Source organism: Thalia democratica, chromosome 9 (genome assembly GCF_965202585.1).
Source record: "Thalia democratica chromosome 9, ktThaDemo2.hap1.1, whole genome shotgun sequence".
NCBI lineage: Eukaryota > Metazoa > Chordata > Thaliacea > Salpida > Salpidae > Thalia > Thalia democratica.
The window spans coordinates 29,226,798-29,244,241 of NC_139173.1; the positions used below are offsets into that span (position 1 = coordinate 29,226,798).

General features: G+C 24.5%; 1 protein-coding gene across 2 annotated transcripts; it reads right to left on the reverse strand.

The window, feature by feature from the left end:
* Positions 1–4,853: 4,853 nt before the first annotated feature.
* On the reverse strand, positions 4,854–16,037 carry LOC145844179 (uncharacterized). 2 transcript variants are annotated; one of them, XM_082951547.1, is made up of 7 exons: positions 15,971–16,037; positions 15,574–15,642; positions 14,218–14,299; positions 13,422–13,549; positions 9,667–9,879; positions 7,980–8,037; positions 4,854–5,682 (listed from the first exon to the last, which is right to left on the reverse strand). In XM_082951547.1, exons 2-7 carry the CDS (start codon positions 15,592–15,594, stop codon positions 5,585–5,587), a joined length of 600 nt encoding a protein of 199 aa, XP_082807673.1. In that variant the 5' UTR covers positions 15,595–15,642; positions 15,971–16,037; the 3' UTR covers positions 4,854–5,584. The 2 variants fall into 2 exon arrangements, with proteins under 2 accessions (XP_082807673.1, XP_082807672.1); XM_082951546.1 differs by having other exon boundaries at positions 15,966–16,037.
* Positions 16,038–17,444: the final 1,407 nt, after the last annotated feature.

The window sequence follows — 17,444 nt, forward strand, 5'->3', positions numbered from 1 at the left end:
CTGTTTTTGTTGTTTTTTGCTGTTACAGTGTGTTTAAGTATTTTATTTGCTACAATTTTTTTTCGAAGAGATTATTTGTTAAAGTTGTTTAACCAAAAGAAATTATGACATGCATTTTTTTGGAAGAAATATGTGTTTGTATAGTTTTATTTATTAAATGCACGATATACAGTTATTAAAGTGTTTAATAGTTTGCTGGTGTTTTTAAAAGTTTACTTACTTAATTAGATTTATATCAGTCATAGTAAACATGGTTTCAAACAAGCTAGTAGCGTTAAAATAGGTTTAAGTGTTTAATCTGTTTTTAAACTTTTATGATTTTTTGTGTAAACTAAAAACGTTTTATTTGTAAGGACGTTGTAAAATGTGGCGGTTGCAAGAATTTGTATCACGTAAAGTGCGTTGTTGATGAAAATAAAAACTTAATCTATTGTTTCTGCGGAACTAAACTGGATGAAAAATCAGGTAAGAAAAGCTTAATACAATTTTCAAAAGTTGTAAAAAATGTTTATATTTTTTATCTGGTCTTTGTGTTTTGAGAAATATTCAGCTACATAACTTAAACTTATTGTAAAACAGTAGATAAAAAAGCTAAACATTAAACAATTTCAACTTAATTAGTTACGAAATACAAAGGAAGTGAAGTTGATAAAGAGGCGCCTAAATCTATGACTCCAGTCAAAGAAGGTTGTTTTAAAAACATACATTCCTAAATAAAACTTATTTTTACAATCGTCTAAAAATATCATGTATTAAACTTTTGTGATTTTCATTACCTTTAGTATTTGATTTGTAAAAAAAGATTGTAGTACTTTTAAAACTTACAAGACTTACAAAAATGATATCTAATCTAAATCATAAATTATATATCTCATTTAGATTTTCAGTACTAAAAATATTAACACACAACATTATAGTAATTTAAAGACCAGATATTTTTGTACAGCTATGAATAACTTTAAAAGTGCATAATTAAAAAAACTCAGCTTAAAAAATATATATTGTAGTATATTAAAAGTTTGATATAAATAACGTCGATTCTTCTCGAAGCAAAACTCCAGGCTCAGCAAGTGAGTTATATTTCATTGCATTAAGAAATCTTCAGTAAATAAAAACGATGTTGTTTTTATCTTCCTTTGCTTGAAACCTGTTTTTTAAAGCTTACTTTTTTTTATATCAGGTGACTCTGATTTTTTTTGTTCAAAAAAACTTTCCTTCATCAATTGTATAGCTCTAAAATCAAACCTTAAATTTATATAAAAAAACTTAAAAAAACGTTGATAAACTATTTTCAGGTAGAAGAGATAGAACTAAGTCATGTGAGTTTGTTATATAAATAATGTAGCCATCTTTATTGCAAACTAACATATTGAACAATAAAAAGCTTTTTATATGCAGATGCAAACTAGAGTTTTTAAGTTTTTTTTAATTTTAATTAAAACTATAAAAAATGCGTATTATTAAAAAAAATAAAAGTGCTTGTATAACCTTATAGCCGAAAATATTGGGAGTGCAAGTAAAAAGCAGAAAATTGACCAAGAATCAAGTCCTTCTTCGATTGCGAAAAATGATGTCTCAAAAAAGACCGGATCAAAGAAAACTCCGGGTTAGATTTTTTTCAACTTTTGAGTAAATTTAAAATCGTTATAAATACAAAAAAAAAATAATATAAAATATTCTTTTATTTACTAATAATTTTTATTATTTTGTTTTAATAACTTATTGTCCTTAAACTTGTAAGATTTTAAGTTTTGATAAATATACAAATTCATAATAAACATTTATATAAGGCTTTTATTGATTGTTATAACTATTTTTTAGCTAAAACGAAACTGAGAAAACTATAACAACTTAGAAAACCTATAAAACTTTTCAAATGCAAACGTAAAACTTTCCATACTAGATTGTTAAAAGTTGTTTTTTTTTTATACGAAACAAACGTTTTGCTGTATAACAACCCAAGTTTGTTGCTGTTGTAGTTCGTACAAATCGAGCAATTTATTTTCTCAAACAAGTTTACCTTCTGATTGTTAAAATTTCCGAAACTTATTAAATAAAAAATTGTACATTAGAATCAAGAACTCCTAAAAGAAAAACTCCGAAAAGCAACACTCAAGTAGGCGACAACAATGCGGAACCCACATGTTAGTTATGCTTCATTGTAACAAACCACTGCAAGAAAGCTAAAATTTGTTAAATTTCGAGTTTCTACTAAGAAACTGTTTTCAAAGTTTACTTTAATTACGAATCACATGCTAACATCGTAAAAATGTTTTTTGTCGATCTGTCATAATAATTGTTCTAATTAATCTATCTTATTAGTTTTCGTGTACACTATTTTATACCAAAATACACACAAATTGTACTTTAAACAAGACTTATTTACTTTAAAAAAACGTTGCAAATAATTTTCAGCTAAAAAACGGAGAATGTCTAATTCATGTAAGTTTGTTATGTAAATATTAAAATCAGCTTTATAACATAGTTTAACTTAGATTTTTAAACTTTTCAATCAAATAAATGTTACACTTAAACAAAATCCTCTGTTTTTAATAAAACTTATTTAAACAGATTATATGTATTTTATAGTAAACTGATTAAAACTGACACAATAAAAACGTGTTTAGTCACAAAGTATGTTTTTTATATGTTGAAGCAAGCTTAAAACTTTTACAGTATATTATAGTTTTTAAGCAGATCAAAGCAAATTTTGATTGACCTACTTAATTTTCTTTTAGCTTTATAACCTTAGATAAAAGTGCTTGTATAATTTTAAAGCCCAACAAGTTGGGAGTGCAGGTAAAAAGCAAAAAACCGACGAAAAATCAAGCTCTTCTTCGAAAAAGACTCCGAAAACTGGAAGCCCAAAAAGCCCCGAACCAAAGAAAAAATCAGGTTAGGCTTTCTTTAGCTTATGAGTAAGTTTAAAATCGTTATAAACACATAAAATAACTTACAATTTAATTTCAATCGTTATCAAAACTTTTTTTTTCAATTTTATTAGTTTACTGTATCGTAAATGAGCTTTGAAAATAAATGTACAATAGTTTCTTTTAAAAATAAGGGTTCTATGTCAGAGTTTTTTACAACTACTTATAAAACATTTGTTTATCTACAGATCAAGTTGGTAGAAAATCAAAGAACGCCAAAAAAAAGCTTATTTTTGAAAACAACGAACAAAAAAAATAACGTGTAAATATTGATTATGTAATAAAACTTAAGTCAACAGCATAATAATAAAATGTGTTTATTTTTCACTAATTAAGTATAGATTTTATCTTCATAAGTTTATATGGGTTTTCTAGATTATAATTTATTTTTAATCTTAAACAAGTGTCTTATGTACAATACAATTGTTTATTGAACAAAAAAAAAACGCTCAAATATTTGGTCCAAGGACCTGGAGTACGAAAAACCTTTCGGTTATCGAGTCATACACCAGGATACAGTTTAAAGTAATGTCCAGGACAAATTTTGTACAAAGAAATTAAAATCCTCAACTTATTAATACATCTTAACATAATACTTTGTTAGTACTATCATTTATTCTTAGCATTAAAGCCTTAAATCCATACAGTCTATTTAAATATTTGTAGTTTAAAAGCTGAAACAAAATAGCCTACAAGACATAGTTTTTATAGACCAGGATGTTATTATACCGTACTCTTTAATATGTACTTCGTTATGCACCAAACTTAAATTAGATAAATTGAAAACTTTTCCTTTAACTAAATAAGTAATAACAAAGAACTTTCAAAAAAATTTTAATGGTAGAACAACAGGAGACATTAATTCAGTTACAGTAGCTTAATTAAAAACTATCTTAGTACTTTTTTTTTGTGTGTTTTAGTCAAGGATCTAAGTATGATAGGCTTTAACCTGACAAAAAAGTTGAGCAATTCTTTTCTTAGCTTCTACTCAAGTTGTAATTAAACTTTAGGTTCAAAGTAAAAATTAAAGACTAAACTTTCTTAAATACTTATTAAACTCAATTATTTTACAGTTTTGTATAGAGGTGTAATACATTGAAAGTTTTACAAAATGTGAATCTTACTTAACTTTTACTGTCGATAGAATGTTACTAAACTCATAATTTTCAATAAAGCTTCAAATATTTTAAAGGTTTTTTTATTTGAAACTCCACTAAACACTTAGAATAAACAATACGGAGTGTCAGAAGGTAAAAGTTCTTAGTTACAACTATTATAAGAGCTCAGTTGGATCTCACGACTTATTAGCATTTATAAACAGTTAACATTGAAATCAATGTGTATTAATTTGTAATTTTGCAAAAAAAGTTGTTTATTTTGTTTCCATCAAAATCTTATTTGATTAAAACTATCACACATCTATTAGCTTTTACTGGGCAAGTTTTATTAGAAACAGCTTCAAGAATTTTTACTACCTTGTCTTTTCAGCTTAAATTCCATAAAAGTGAACTAGAACAGCAAGTGTTAAAATTTCTAAAAATATTCAACCGTATAAATTATTTCAGTAAACCTTATGTTGGTAATGTAGCCTTCTAGAAACTGAGCAGAGGCGATATTTATTTTCATGTCTAATTAACAAAGGTTTAAGCTGGCCACACTTGTCAGAAGTTTACTTATTGTAGCCGTGTACTCTACCTTGTTTTATTTGTTTGCTTATACCTTCAAAAAATTTAAACTTTCTTAAACTAAACTTGAAAGATTAAGAAATTAAGATTTAATTTTTACCAATGTGTTGTAAGTTGTTCAAAAACCTTACCTATACCTGCAAAGATTGTAACTAATTTTTATTTTAAAGCAGTGACAAAACATGTAAAATACGATATATTTACAAAGTTCTAAGATTAATATTCTTTGTAGTAAGCATGCACTAGGACAATAAAAAAAGGCAAGAAAAGTTATTTAGTTTTACAATTTTCTTTTTTTTTACGAATTCTATACCCACTTGAATTAAAAATTTCATACTGTAAGAATTTAAATGACTTTAGAAAAATCAAAATTTTACCTTTGACTATTTTGGTTTTTAAGATTTATGTTATAAGTTTCATTGAAAATTTTAAAGATTAAATAGAAAAAAATTACAAAACTCAGATTAAACTTTTGCACACTTTTTTTGTTCTTATTTTCTTTTTTAATCTTAGAACTTAATGTTATTTTAAACTTTTTCCGTAATAGTAGTACTCAAAATATACAATAATAATTAACCAAACAAAAATATTTTAAACCTCACAAACTTTGAAACGGTAGTTCTCTGATTATAAAAATAAATGTTTATATAAAATAAAAGTGATTTACCAAAAAATACTGACACACGAAAAACTAAAAGCTTCGATTCTAATACGTTCACACCATAATAAAAAGATCACAAAAAGCTGATTAAACACACTTGGTATAAAGGTGGCTATTTTTCGTAGACCCAGTGTGAATGTATAGAAGTTGACACAATTATTTTGATAGTTACCAATATTTCAGTAAAAAAGACAGAAAAATATCAGCATTTCAATTTATTGTAATCTTTACAGCATGTTTCGTGTATGTTAAATAAAGTAATTATTAGTATTTGGGTTGATTTCTTCTTATTTTCTTGTTCTTGTTATTTAATATACCGGAGCCTGATCAATAGATGTAATTTCTTCCCTTCTTTTCTTTCTCAACTTCGCTCCTTCGATGAATCCTCTGAATACCATCAGAATGGCTTTAAAGAAGAGTAAATTAGTTTAAAAACTTTAATTAACAAAAATTAAGTTCTAAAACTAAGAAATAATTATAGCTACTCTGAAACTTCTTATAGTCGGCAATTAACTTTAAAACACATAGTTTTAAATTATATTTTTTCATTGTGACTGTTTCTAACATGATATTTAAAAGAGTTACTCAGACTCAAATAGTTAAAATATTTATTACTCAGACTCAAATAAATGTTTAATCAATAACTTTTAAAATATTTTAAGTAAATTGCTTAAACTGATTCTACAAGCTGATTATATTAAGAGCAACAATCTAACTTGCAGCTATATTTAGACTTAAATTCTAAAACTACTATAACAATGATGATATGATAATACTTATTAAACAATTGATTAGCGTTTAAGTAAAAACGTTTTGTAAATACAACTGATATATAATATATATATTGCTAAATAAACAAAGTTAAAACCTTATTAAGAGTTTTTAAAAATAAAAAGATAAGAAAAAGCTAACAACGACATTTTATAAGTTCTAACATTTCTATTTGTTAAAGAAAGGTAAATTTAAAGTAAAATTTTAAATAAGCAATTAAAAATTATAGGTTTAAAAGTGTTAAAGATGAAATTTTCTAACTTAAACAAAAAAAAAAAACAGTTAAGTTAATTCATTATAATAAAATATCTAAGTTTTTGCACAAGTACTTTTAAAATAACTAAACTATCTACATAATAAAATACAATTTAGATTTTAAACAAAAGAAAAAAAGAAGTTATACGTAAGTCTATTATATAAAAAGTTTACGTAACTTTTTACACTTTATAACTAAACTTTATTTAAAAAAGTCTAAAATTACAATATAATTAATACAAACTAATACAATAACTTATATAAAATATATAAAAAATTATTGATGCACGTACACAATACAGTTTTAAACGGATAAATAAAAACAATAAAATGAATAGAAATCAATGAATAATTAATGATTTGTAGTAAGTACAGCACAGACTATAACATTTCAGTTTTTTGATTTATAAAACATTTATCTTTAGTGCATTTTTTATTGCCCAAAGTAGTTTTTTTATTTTATAAAAAAGCTGGAAAAAAGAAGTTGTAAATAAGAATAAAATATTTATTTGATTAAACTCTGACTTTTCATTTTGATTTACTATTTCAAACTTTTAATGCAAAGTTAGTAATTATTGGAAATAAAACTTTAAACTTAAATTAACTTTATTAAAACGTATTAAAAATATATTGAATATTATTAGCTTATTTTAGTATAGCTAAACAAAACATAAATTTCTAAATAATTACAAATAAAATATAAAGTCGGGTTCTAAATGATTATAGAATTTTTATTCAATTATATTATATGTTGAACAAGCAATTTTAGTAATAAAGTTTTACATTATAATTAAAAAATCTCTAAATCACATGAATTACATACAAAAGCACAAACTCAAAGTATCCAAGTGATAAATAAAAAAACATACTACCAAAATTTATCATGTATTTAACCACTTACACTTTGCCTCAAGCACTATTTATTGCGTTTATTTGCTAAAAAAAAAAAAAATATTGGTTAGTTTCAATAAATTAAAACAATACATTAACTATTACGCATGGAAACTTTTTTACCTCATAAATTTAATGCATGATAACTGATTTTTGCTTTTTAATTAGAAATCTATTTCTTTTTTTCTTTTTTTAAACTATTGCATACTTTTAAAGCTTGACAAAAGTACAAGTAATTTTTATACACATTAGTTGAATGTTAACAAGTAGTTTAACAAAAAACAAAGCAATTTATTTAGTTACATAACGTTTTCGGTTCAATTATGTTTTCAAACAAAATGTTTGAAGCAAATCTTGATCAGTTAAACTTTTTAATTCCCAAAATCTCAACTTTATTTTTAACATTCAAGGTTAAAATACACTTTACGGCACTCCTAAAATTCACAAAAGGTTTTTTTAATGAAGTACTTTTAATAATAAAGCTTTTGATTTATTGACTTATTTACAATTAAGTTTGTTTATATATAAACATTACATATTTAACTACAACCAAAAAAATACAACAAAACATACTTTTTGTTTAAAATTACTTAAAGCTTTGTTTAAGAACATATTTAATTTAAATACATATCTTTATAATAGACTGATTTTAATAACACATTTGTTATATACTTACTTTATATAATATAAAACTTTTTTAGACATTTCCATTGAAATCTGTTAGCTAGCTAAATACTTTACTACATGAAATTTAAATAATTGTTAAATATAAAAAAAAAAACTCACACAGAATGAAAAGAAGCCACCATACGTAGAAAACGTGCTGATCATCAAAGTGTGAATTCTGTTTATTGAAAAAAAAAAAATAACAAAAAAATATAAAATATTGATAAATTTTTTTCAAATCGTGATAACTAGTAGTACAAATAAAACAATTTGTTAGTAAGTTAACGATAACAACAACGTGATAGTTTAATGTTACAAATAAAGTAAAATGAATGTTTATAAATTGTAAGGAGAAATAGTACAAGTAAATTATTTAAATAGTTTACACACTTGGTTGCAAAACAAGTATGTTGCAGTGGAAATTTCAAAAGAGTTTTGCAATTAACTAAGTAAAAACTTCCAATTTGATTAAAGTTTTTATAAATGCCTAAAATGTAAAGAAAAGTATTTTGAAACTAGTTTTTTGAAATTTTTGCTAATATAGATCCAAAACAATTAAAAAATAACTTTTATGTATGAGTAATTGTTGTGATTTTGCAAAAATTAAAAAAAAAATCTACAGTCAGTTTCTAAATTTTGTAATTTAAATTTTACTTTCATACGAATAAAATAACTTCGTTTAAAAACCGTAATTGCTATTTTATTAAAAAGATAAACTTCCTAAGAATAATTAACAAAACAATATAAGAGTTATTATCTAAGATAAAGTTTAATAGACTCTTTAAATACTATAGTTTCGTAAAAAGATAACTTTATAATCTCAAAAAGGGAAGTTAAACAAAAAAATCAACTGGTTGTTTATAAGTAAAATTTAAACTGTTTTAGAACTTATTTTCTCTTTAAAAATTTAAGTAAATGAAGCTTTTAAAATTTTAAAATACTGAGGTAGTCTGTTTAAAACCATAGGTGTTAAAAAGTTTATTTTAGAAGTGAGATTTAAATAAACTTTCTTCAAATTACAAATGGCTTTTGGTAATAAACAATCAATTGAAATTTTTAAATAAATATACTTTTAAAAGACAATAAATTCTTAAGTAAATTGAACCTTAATGTTATTCGTTATTATAAGTAATCCCTTTTAATTGTTTTTTTACAAAAAATTACTACAACAACTTTTAAATAAAATTATTTAGAATCTTATTATGGCTCTAATTGTACAAAAATTAATCAGAAGTTTAAAAGTTTTGTAAATAAAAAAAAACATTTAAGACGTTTCGAAAATTTTTGCAAAACTTATTTATAAAACTAGAAAAAAACTATTTATTAATTGAAAGCCATGTCATTAATTTGAAGCAAAAGACTTTTCTAGGCATTTGAAATAAAATCAACTTTTTATTGGCCACAACAAATCAATACTGTAGGAAAACAGCTTTTGATTGACGTACAAAGTAATACTTCCAAAAAATATTTATTATAAAAGAATAAAAAAAATGTTTAAAAACAAATAAGCCAAAAGTCAAAAAGACATAAAAAATAATTTTGACAGTTATTTTATAAATAAAATTTACTGACGTACAAAGTAACAATCAATTTTACAAAAAAAAAAAAGCATGTCTAAATCATAAAAGAACAATCAAACTACAAGTCAAAAAGACAATATTTTAAAATCAATTTTGACAATTATCTTATAAACAAAGCGAGAAAAAAAAGCAAATAACTTTACCAAGATAACAGAGAGCATTAAAAAAAAACTTATATACAAAAAAAAATTCTTTTATAAAAACCTTGGAAATCAAACAAAACAAACCCTGGTGTAGAGTAGGCAGTTGATGAGGGAAAGTCCCAAACCAGCAACGCAACCCGACCTGGCAGCTTCAGTGCCGATCAAGCAGTAACCGATGAAGAACCCGATCCAGTTGAACAGCACCGATATCCACAGTGACGACCAGAACATGCACTCGTCTGAAGCCGAGTTGTGCAGCGGTTGAGAGTTGAATTGATCTTCCATTACTATTGTGTGCTGTTTGATTGAATATTTAGTTATCATCTAATTGGTTATTTCTATTTTGTTTATTAGAAATAGATAAGGGTGGTACTGTACTTCCATTACTATGGTGTGCTGTTTGATTGAATATTTAGTTATCATCTAATTGGTTATTTCTATTTTGTTTATTAGAAATAGATAAGGGTGGTACTGTTCTTCCATTACTATGGTGTGCTGTTTGATTGAATATTTAGTTATCATCTAATTGGTTATTTCTATTTTGTTTATTAGAAATAGATAAGGGTGGTACTGTTCTTCCATTACTATGGTGTGCTGTTTGATTGAATATTTAGTTATCATCTAATTGGTTATTTCTATTTTGTTTATTAGAAATAGATAAGGGTGGTACTGTTCTTCCATTACTATGGTGTGCTGTTTGATTGAATATTTAGTTATCATCTAATTGGTTATTTCTATTTTGTTTATTAGAAATAGATAAGGGTGGTACTGTTCTTCCATTACTATGGTGTGCTGTTTGATTGAATATTTAGTTATCATCTAATTGGTTATTTCTATTTTGTTTATTAGAAATAGATAAGGGTGGTACTGTTCTTCCATTACTATGGTGTGCTGTTTGATTGAATATTTAGTTATCATCTAATTGGTTATTTCTATTTTGTTTACTAGAAATAGATAAGGGTGGTACTGTTCTTCCATTACTATGGTGTGCTGTTTGATTGAATATTTAGTTATCATCTAATTGGTTATTTCTATTTTGTTTATTAGAAATAGATAAGGGTGGTACTGTTCTTCCATTACTATGGTGTGCTGTTTGATTGAAGTATTTAAATTGCATGTTACTTACTATCTATTTATTTATATATTAATGTGAAGTTTTTGGTTCTTGTTCTGTTCTTCTATAACTGTGGTGTGCTGTTTGATTTCATATGACTATCTAATTATTATCTACTTGTTTATTTGTATTTTGTTTATTAGGAGAAGGTAAGGGTCGTATTGTTCTTCCATTACTATGGTGTGCTGTTTTGTGTTAAGTAAAAATAACATAAAAGTTATGATGATTGCGATTTTAATTAAGTTATTTTTTTGAATTTTTTTCTTAATTAGAGAACGCTAGTTTTAGTGTTCTTTCATAGTTATTGTGTGTTGTTTGTTTAAAATTTAAGTTGCTTGCAATTATCAAAAATTAGAGTGGTTGTACTAATCTTTTGTTAGTATTAGGTGCTATTTTTTACACAAACTATTTTCTAAAAAAGTAAAATTACTAATCTAATTTTTAGTTTAGTAACTTGATATGTGCTTGAAAGTTTGCTTAAAAACAGTCTTAAGGTTTTTGTTCCTTCTTTATGATATGAATTGAAATAAGAATAAAACTTATGCTTGATTAAAAGCATCAAAAAAATATTTTTTAGTAAAATAATATCTTAATCAAAAGTTGAAACTTGTACAAACACTTTATAATAAATTTTAACATTGTGCTGTTCATATGAAAAATAATTCAAAAATAGTTTTATATTGGAAAAATGGTCTTCTTAAACTAGTGTGTAAGTTTTATGTTTTAAACTAAACAAAGCGTGAGTAGTAATTATCTGACATTTTTAAGATAGCTTTTAATCAGTAATTTTTGAAAAAAAAAAACAACATTTTATGCATTATGAGTTTTACAAGCTTAGAGCTAAAAAAGCAATACTTATAAGGTAATGTTTTTGTTGAGGGTGAGAATTTAAATTAAGCACTTGAAAGATTTATTAGAAGCTTTCAATTTTTTGTAATGTCATTAAAAATTAAGCTTAGTAAAATGTGAGGTATAAAATAACATACTTAGGTTTTGTATAAAAAATGCATAAAAATTTTAGTATTATGCAGTTTTATGAGTAGAAAAAACATTTTTACAAATAGTAAACAATATGCTATTTGTTAAACATTCAACATTGTGTTTTGATTTTGAAACTTTTCAGTTACAAATTTTATAAATTGAAAAACGTGATATATGATGTTTTAAATACCTGTTTTAAACATTAATAAATTGAAGCAAAACTTGTTGATCTTAAAGTTTTTACTTTTTTAAGTAAGCACTTATTATACAAGAAGAAAATCACAATATTGTGCAGCCATTTAAAACAAACAATGTATTAATTTAACAATTTAAGAATTGAATGACATCAACAAAAAGTTTAATAATTTATATTTTTTTCCTTTTGAAAGTGACTATAGACTTTTTAATCAATAAATTTTATGTTATAAAAATTGTTAAATATTCTGCTTAATCTTAATTTTAATGACTACATTTCTTACTTTTCATTACCTTTTCTTTGTTTTCCATATATTATTTAAAACAAATACTTTACTTCAAATATTAGTTTAAAGCTTTTAGTTTGACTAAGTTTGTTCTTGATTGCACATAAATTGCTTTGTTTGTTTTAATCTTTGCAAAATTTAAAACCTGAATAAAAACTTAACTTAATAAAAAATTTATGTTTTTGAGTTTAATTAACTTAGAAAAAAATAAGTATACCTTTTTTGTATTATTATTAAAAAAAAACTAGCATAAATAAGTTTTTAAATTGTCAGTTTTTTAACTTTTAATGGTTATTTTTAATTTAGAAAATAAAAACTTTTATTCTAAATGCAATTAAAAGTGTTTAATTTTTAGTATGTAATAAAAAGGCTTACCAACAGGTCTACTAAACCTTTGTTTTACAATATTTTTTTATTTGATAAAGATACTAAACCTATACAACATTTAAAATTAAATTTCTAAAAACTTTTAACTTTCATAGGTTCAGGGTTGCCACATATCAAGCTAAAAATAAATTCCTGACTTTTCTATATCAAATTCTAAATTAAAACTGATTAAAAAATACACAACCAAAGACTTAAATTATGTTAAGTTTTAAATATTTACTTTTACAGGTTAAACAACAGCTCTTTTGCAAAAGCAAATTTTTTTAGAAAATAATGTTAGCAAAATACAGTTTTTAGTGATTATAAACTTTCTTTTTTAGTGCATGTTTGTATCAAATATCCTGCTTTTTCCTGACATTGTTTTGAAAATCCTTATTTTTTCCTGACGACTTTTGTCATTTATTTATTTTTTTCCTAACTTTCGTAACAACCTACTTTGGTGTAAATAAACAAATTATAATTATTTGTTTTAAAAACAACAAAACATACTTAGGACAGAGCACAAAAATTTTCTGAAATAATTAGTTAAACATTCTAAACAGCAAAACACTACAATTGAAACAAACTTCCTAATATAATTATTAAAAACCTAATTAGTAGGATTTAGAATTTATTATACACCAGATTAAAGGAGGAGTAAAGAAAAAAATAATAAATTTAAACATTCTAACTATTCGAATAGCTGTTTGATAAATGGAGTGAAAAAGCTGTTTAACAATCTAAATTTTTAATTGTAGTATACCTGATCGATATGAGGAGTACAGCAGTTTTTATTAAAATTATCACTATTGATACTACTATTATTTTTAATACCTAACTAATATGAGGGTTGAATAACTTAATAAGTAATCTAAAAATTGAAATATATAATATACCTGGTTGATAGGAGGGGTGAAGAAATTGTCAACATCGACTCTTATATCCTCTGATAAATCAGGATGGAGCTTGTACGAAGGTGGTGAGTTGCCCTTTGAAAATTGTGAGTATGGAGGCAGCTTCTCTTCTGCAGGTATAATATAATGAAATAATAACTAATTTAAAGTTTCAAACAACAAATACAATAGGGACATCAATAAGGTAAAATCTTGATCCCAAACAAAAGTGTGAACCTTATGTGAAAATGCATACTTTACATTACAACTACTAGTAATTTAATAGTGCCACACTATTGCTACAAGCCTTAGTATACAGTCCAACTTAATGTTTAAGTTTATATACAAAAACAATAGGGTGCTTATAAAAGATCCAGCCTTCAAGTTTTAAGTCAGAATTTTTTTTACATCTAGTAAATTTCTAAAAATCACATTGAGCAAATGAAAACAAGGTTTTTTGTGATTTCTAGTGAAAAAAAATTACTACAGGGATCATTTTAGGTTGCTTTCATCATTTTCAGAAATTTTAGCTTGCCTTTATAAAAGTTTTAACATATTATACAGAACTTTGCACAAAGTGTTTTTGTGATGTTTTAAATATGTTAAAGTTTTCCATCCATAAACTCAAAGGTTGCATCAGGCACTACCAGGATCACAATATTATAAATAAACATTTACCTTTTTATATTGATTACATAATGCTGATTTTAAATGCTTCAAGTATTTTAGACAAATATTCAAAAAAACTTACAGTTATTTCTACAAGTTTATTGACTATTAGATGACAATAAATACAAACCCTGTTGTTGATTGGCATTATTCTGAGCAGTGCTTGATGTTGCATGTTCATAAGAGGGTGGCAACTCACTATTGGTTTCCTCCTATAAGTGAATGAAAATTTTATATAACTGTGTACAATTAAGTAAGCTAAAAAAGAATCTTTCAAAACTATAGAGGTTGTAAAAAACGTAGTGAACTTCTTTTGAAGGTACATTGTTTCTTTTATATTTCTTTTAATTTTATAAACTACATAATTATATCATTACTAATGCAACAGAAAGGCTGAAGCTATATGTGAAATATTAAAAAATTATTCAATATATCAACTTTAGGCTAAAGGGGGTCCACCATGTTTTTTACAAGCTCACCTTATTTAGTAGAGTTTTATCTTAGCTATTGAACAATTTCAAACACTTAAAAAATTTCTGAGTAACTTTTGAGATATAAGCAACCAAAGTTAGTAAGCTCATCAGGTTCTTAATGGAAGACACAAATACTAAAAAATCAATTTATTTAAACAGCTATCTTCTTTTTCATTTTATAACCAATTTTCTTCAAATATTTACAGTAAGTCTATAACCTTTATTAAAATTTTCTAAAGCATTTTTTTTTTCAATTATGACAACAAAAAACACTTTTAGTTATTTCATTTTTAAACTATTAACTTAAATTAAAAAAAAAAATTTGAAAGTTGTTTAAGTATGTAAGGAATGTTTCCTAAAAATTGAGGTCTCTATCTCAAAAGTGAAGCAGAAGATATATGTTTAGTAAATGTTAAATCTTATGAGAAAACTGACTATAAAAATTTGTGGCCCATACATTTGTATTGGAAATTTTCTACAAAAACTACATAAAAAATTTACTTAAAAAAAAAATTATATGATAACTGACTTGTAGATTACACTAAATTAAGTGACAATCTTACAAGTTCTAAAAAAATGTTTGACTTCCTCATTATGGCCTTAATTAACTTGAATTAAGTAGTATTTGTAGATATAATAAAAAATTAAATATAATTTCTTTAAAAAATACCAAGCTAATGAAAAGTTTTTTTTTTCAAATCTAAACATATTTTGTACAAATAAATATACTTAACTATAAAATTTAATATTTTCACAGAAATAATTTTATATTTGTAAAAGTGAAATAAGTGTTAAATTTGAAAATTAAAAATAATTCAACAATTTGATCTCAAACTTAAGCTCACAACAGAGATGTAAAAACAAAACAAAGCTTAAAATAAAAAAACCACAAAAACAAATTACTATAAACAGTGAATTAATAAATTTTTCATATTTTAAAAAGTTAATTTTTTATGTATAATTTTGAACTCAATTTAAAATAATACTTATTTTTTTATCTAAATTTTACTAACCTCAGGTTTAGTTGACTCCATATTTCTATGGCTCAAAGCGTGACTTCTTAGTGTTGTAAAAACTTAAAACTGTTTAAAATAATGTACATTTTTTACTAGTTTTACACACTTCAAAAAAAACTGAACATTATAACTATATTTCCATGTCAAATAATTTAGTTATCATGAAATCATAACAAAAAATAGCTAAAGGTCTTATTGTTTTCATAAACTTTGTATAAATACTTTTTAATACCATTAAGTTATAATGTTTGAATTATAAGAACATAATAAAACCTAATAATTTTCTAAATTTTCAATATTTTCAAATGAAATTAAAATTACTGAATCAACTGTAAATTTAATTATAAGATAGTATGATTACAAATATTTCAAACTATATATATATTTACTTTACCAAAAAAAAGGCTCTGTTTTCCAATTATGTTGTTTTCTGATTAGAAGTTCAACAGTATAGATGTTTTTACCATTAAAAGTAAAAAAAAAAATGAACAAGAAGTTACTACGAAATTCGAAATTCGAAATTTCAGTGCACTGGTCTTCTAATATTTTAACATACTAAACCTTTACTTAGAACGTTGAAACTTTTTATTTGTGTACTATTAGGTCTTGTCTCCAATAGGTGTCAATAAAATTGGTCATTTGACCATTTTCGTACAAATGGCTAAGTACCCGAAAATTACTATAAAACTTAACGTCTATCTAAAACATAACACCTTTTAACATACTAAACACGGGTCTTCAAATATTTTAACATACTAAACCTTTACTTAGAACGTTGAAACTTTTTATTTGTGTACTATTAGGTCTTGTCTCCAATAGGTGTCAATAAAATTGGTCATTTGACCATTTTCGTACAAATGGCTAAGTACCCGAAAATTACTATAAAACTTAACGTCTATCTAAAACATAACACCTTTTAACATACTAAACACGGGTCTTCAAATATTTTAACATACTAAACCTTTACTTAGAACGTTGAAACTTTTTATTTGTGTACTATTAGGTCTTGTCTCCAATAGGTGTCAATAAAATTGGTCATTTGACCATTTTCGTACAAATGGCTAAGTACCCGAAAATTACTATAAAACTTAACGTCTATCTATAACATAACACCTTTTAACATACTAAACACGGGTCTTCAAATATTTTAACATACTAAACCTTTACTTAGAACGTTGAAACTTTTTATTTGTGTACTATTAGGTCTTGTCTCCAATAGGTGTCAATAAAATTGGTCATTTGACCATTTTCGTACAAATGGCTAAGTACCCGAAAATTACTATAAAACTTAATGTCTATCTAAAACATAACACCTTTTAACATACTAAACACGGGTCTTCAAATATTTTAACATACTAAACCTTTACTTAGAACGTTGAAACTTTTTATTTGTGTACTATTAGGTCTTGTCTCCAATAGGTGTCAATAAAATTGGTCATTTGACCATTTTCGTACAAATGACTAAGTATCCTAAAATTACTATGAAACTTAACGTCTATCCAAAACATAACACCTTTTAACATACTAAACACTGGTCTTCAAATATTTTAACATACTAAACCTTTACTTAAAACGTTGAAACTTTTTATTTGTTTACTATTAGGTCTAGTCTCCAATAGGTGTCAATAAAATTGGTCATTTGACCATTTTCGTACAAATGGCTAAGTATCCGAAAATTACTATGAAACTTAACGTCTATCCAAAACATAACACCTTTTAACATACTAAACACTGGTCTTCAAATATTTTAACATACTAAACCTTTACTTAGAACGTTGAAACTTTTTATTTGTGTACTATTAGGTCATTTGACCATTTTCGTACAAATGGTTAAGTACCCGAAAATTACTATAAAATTTAACGTCTAA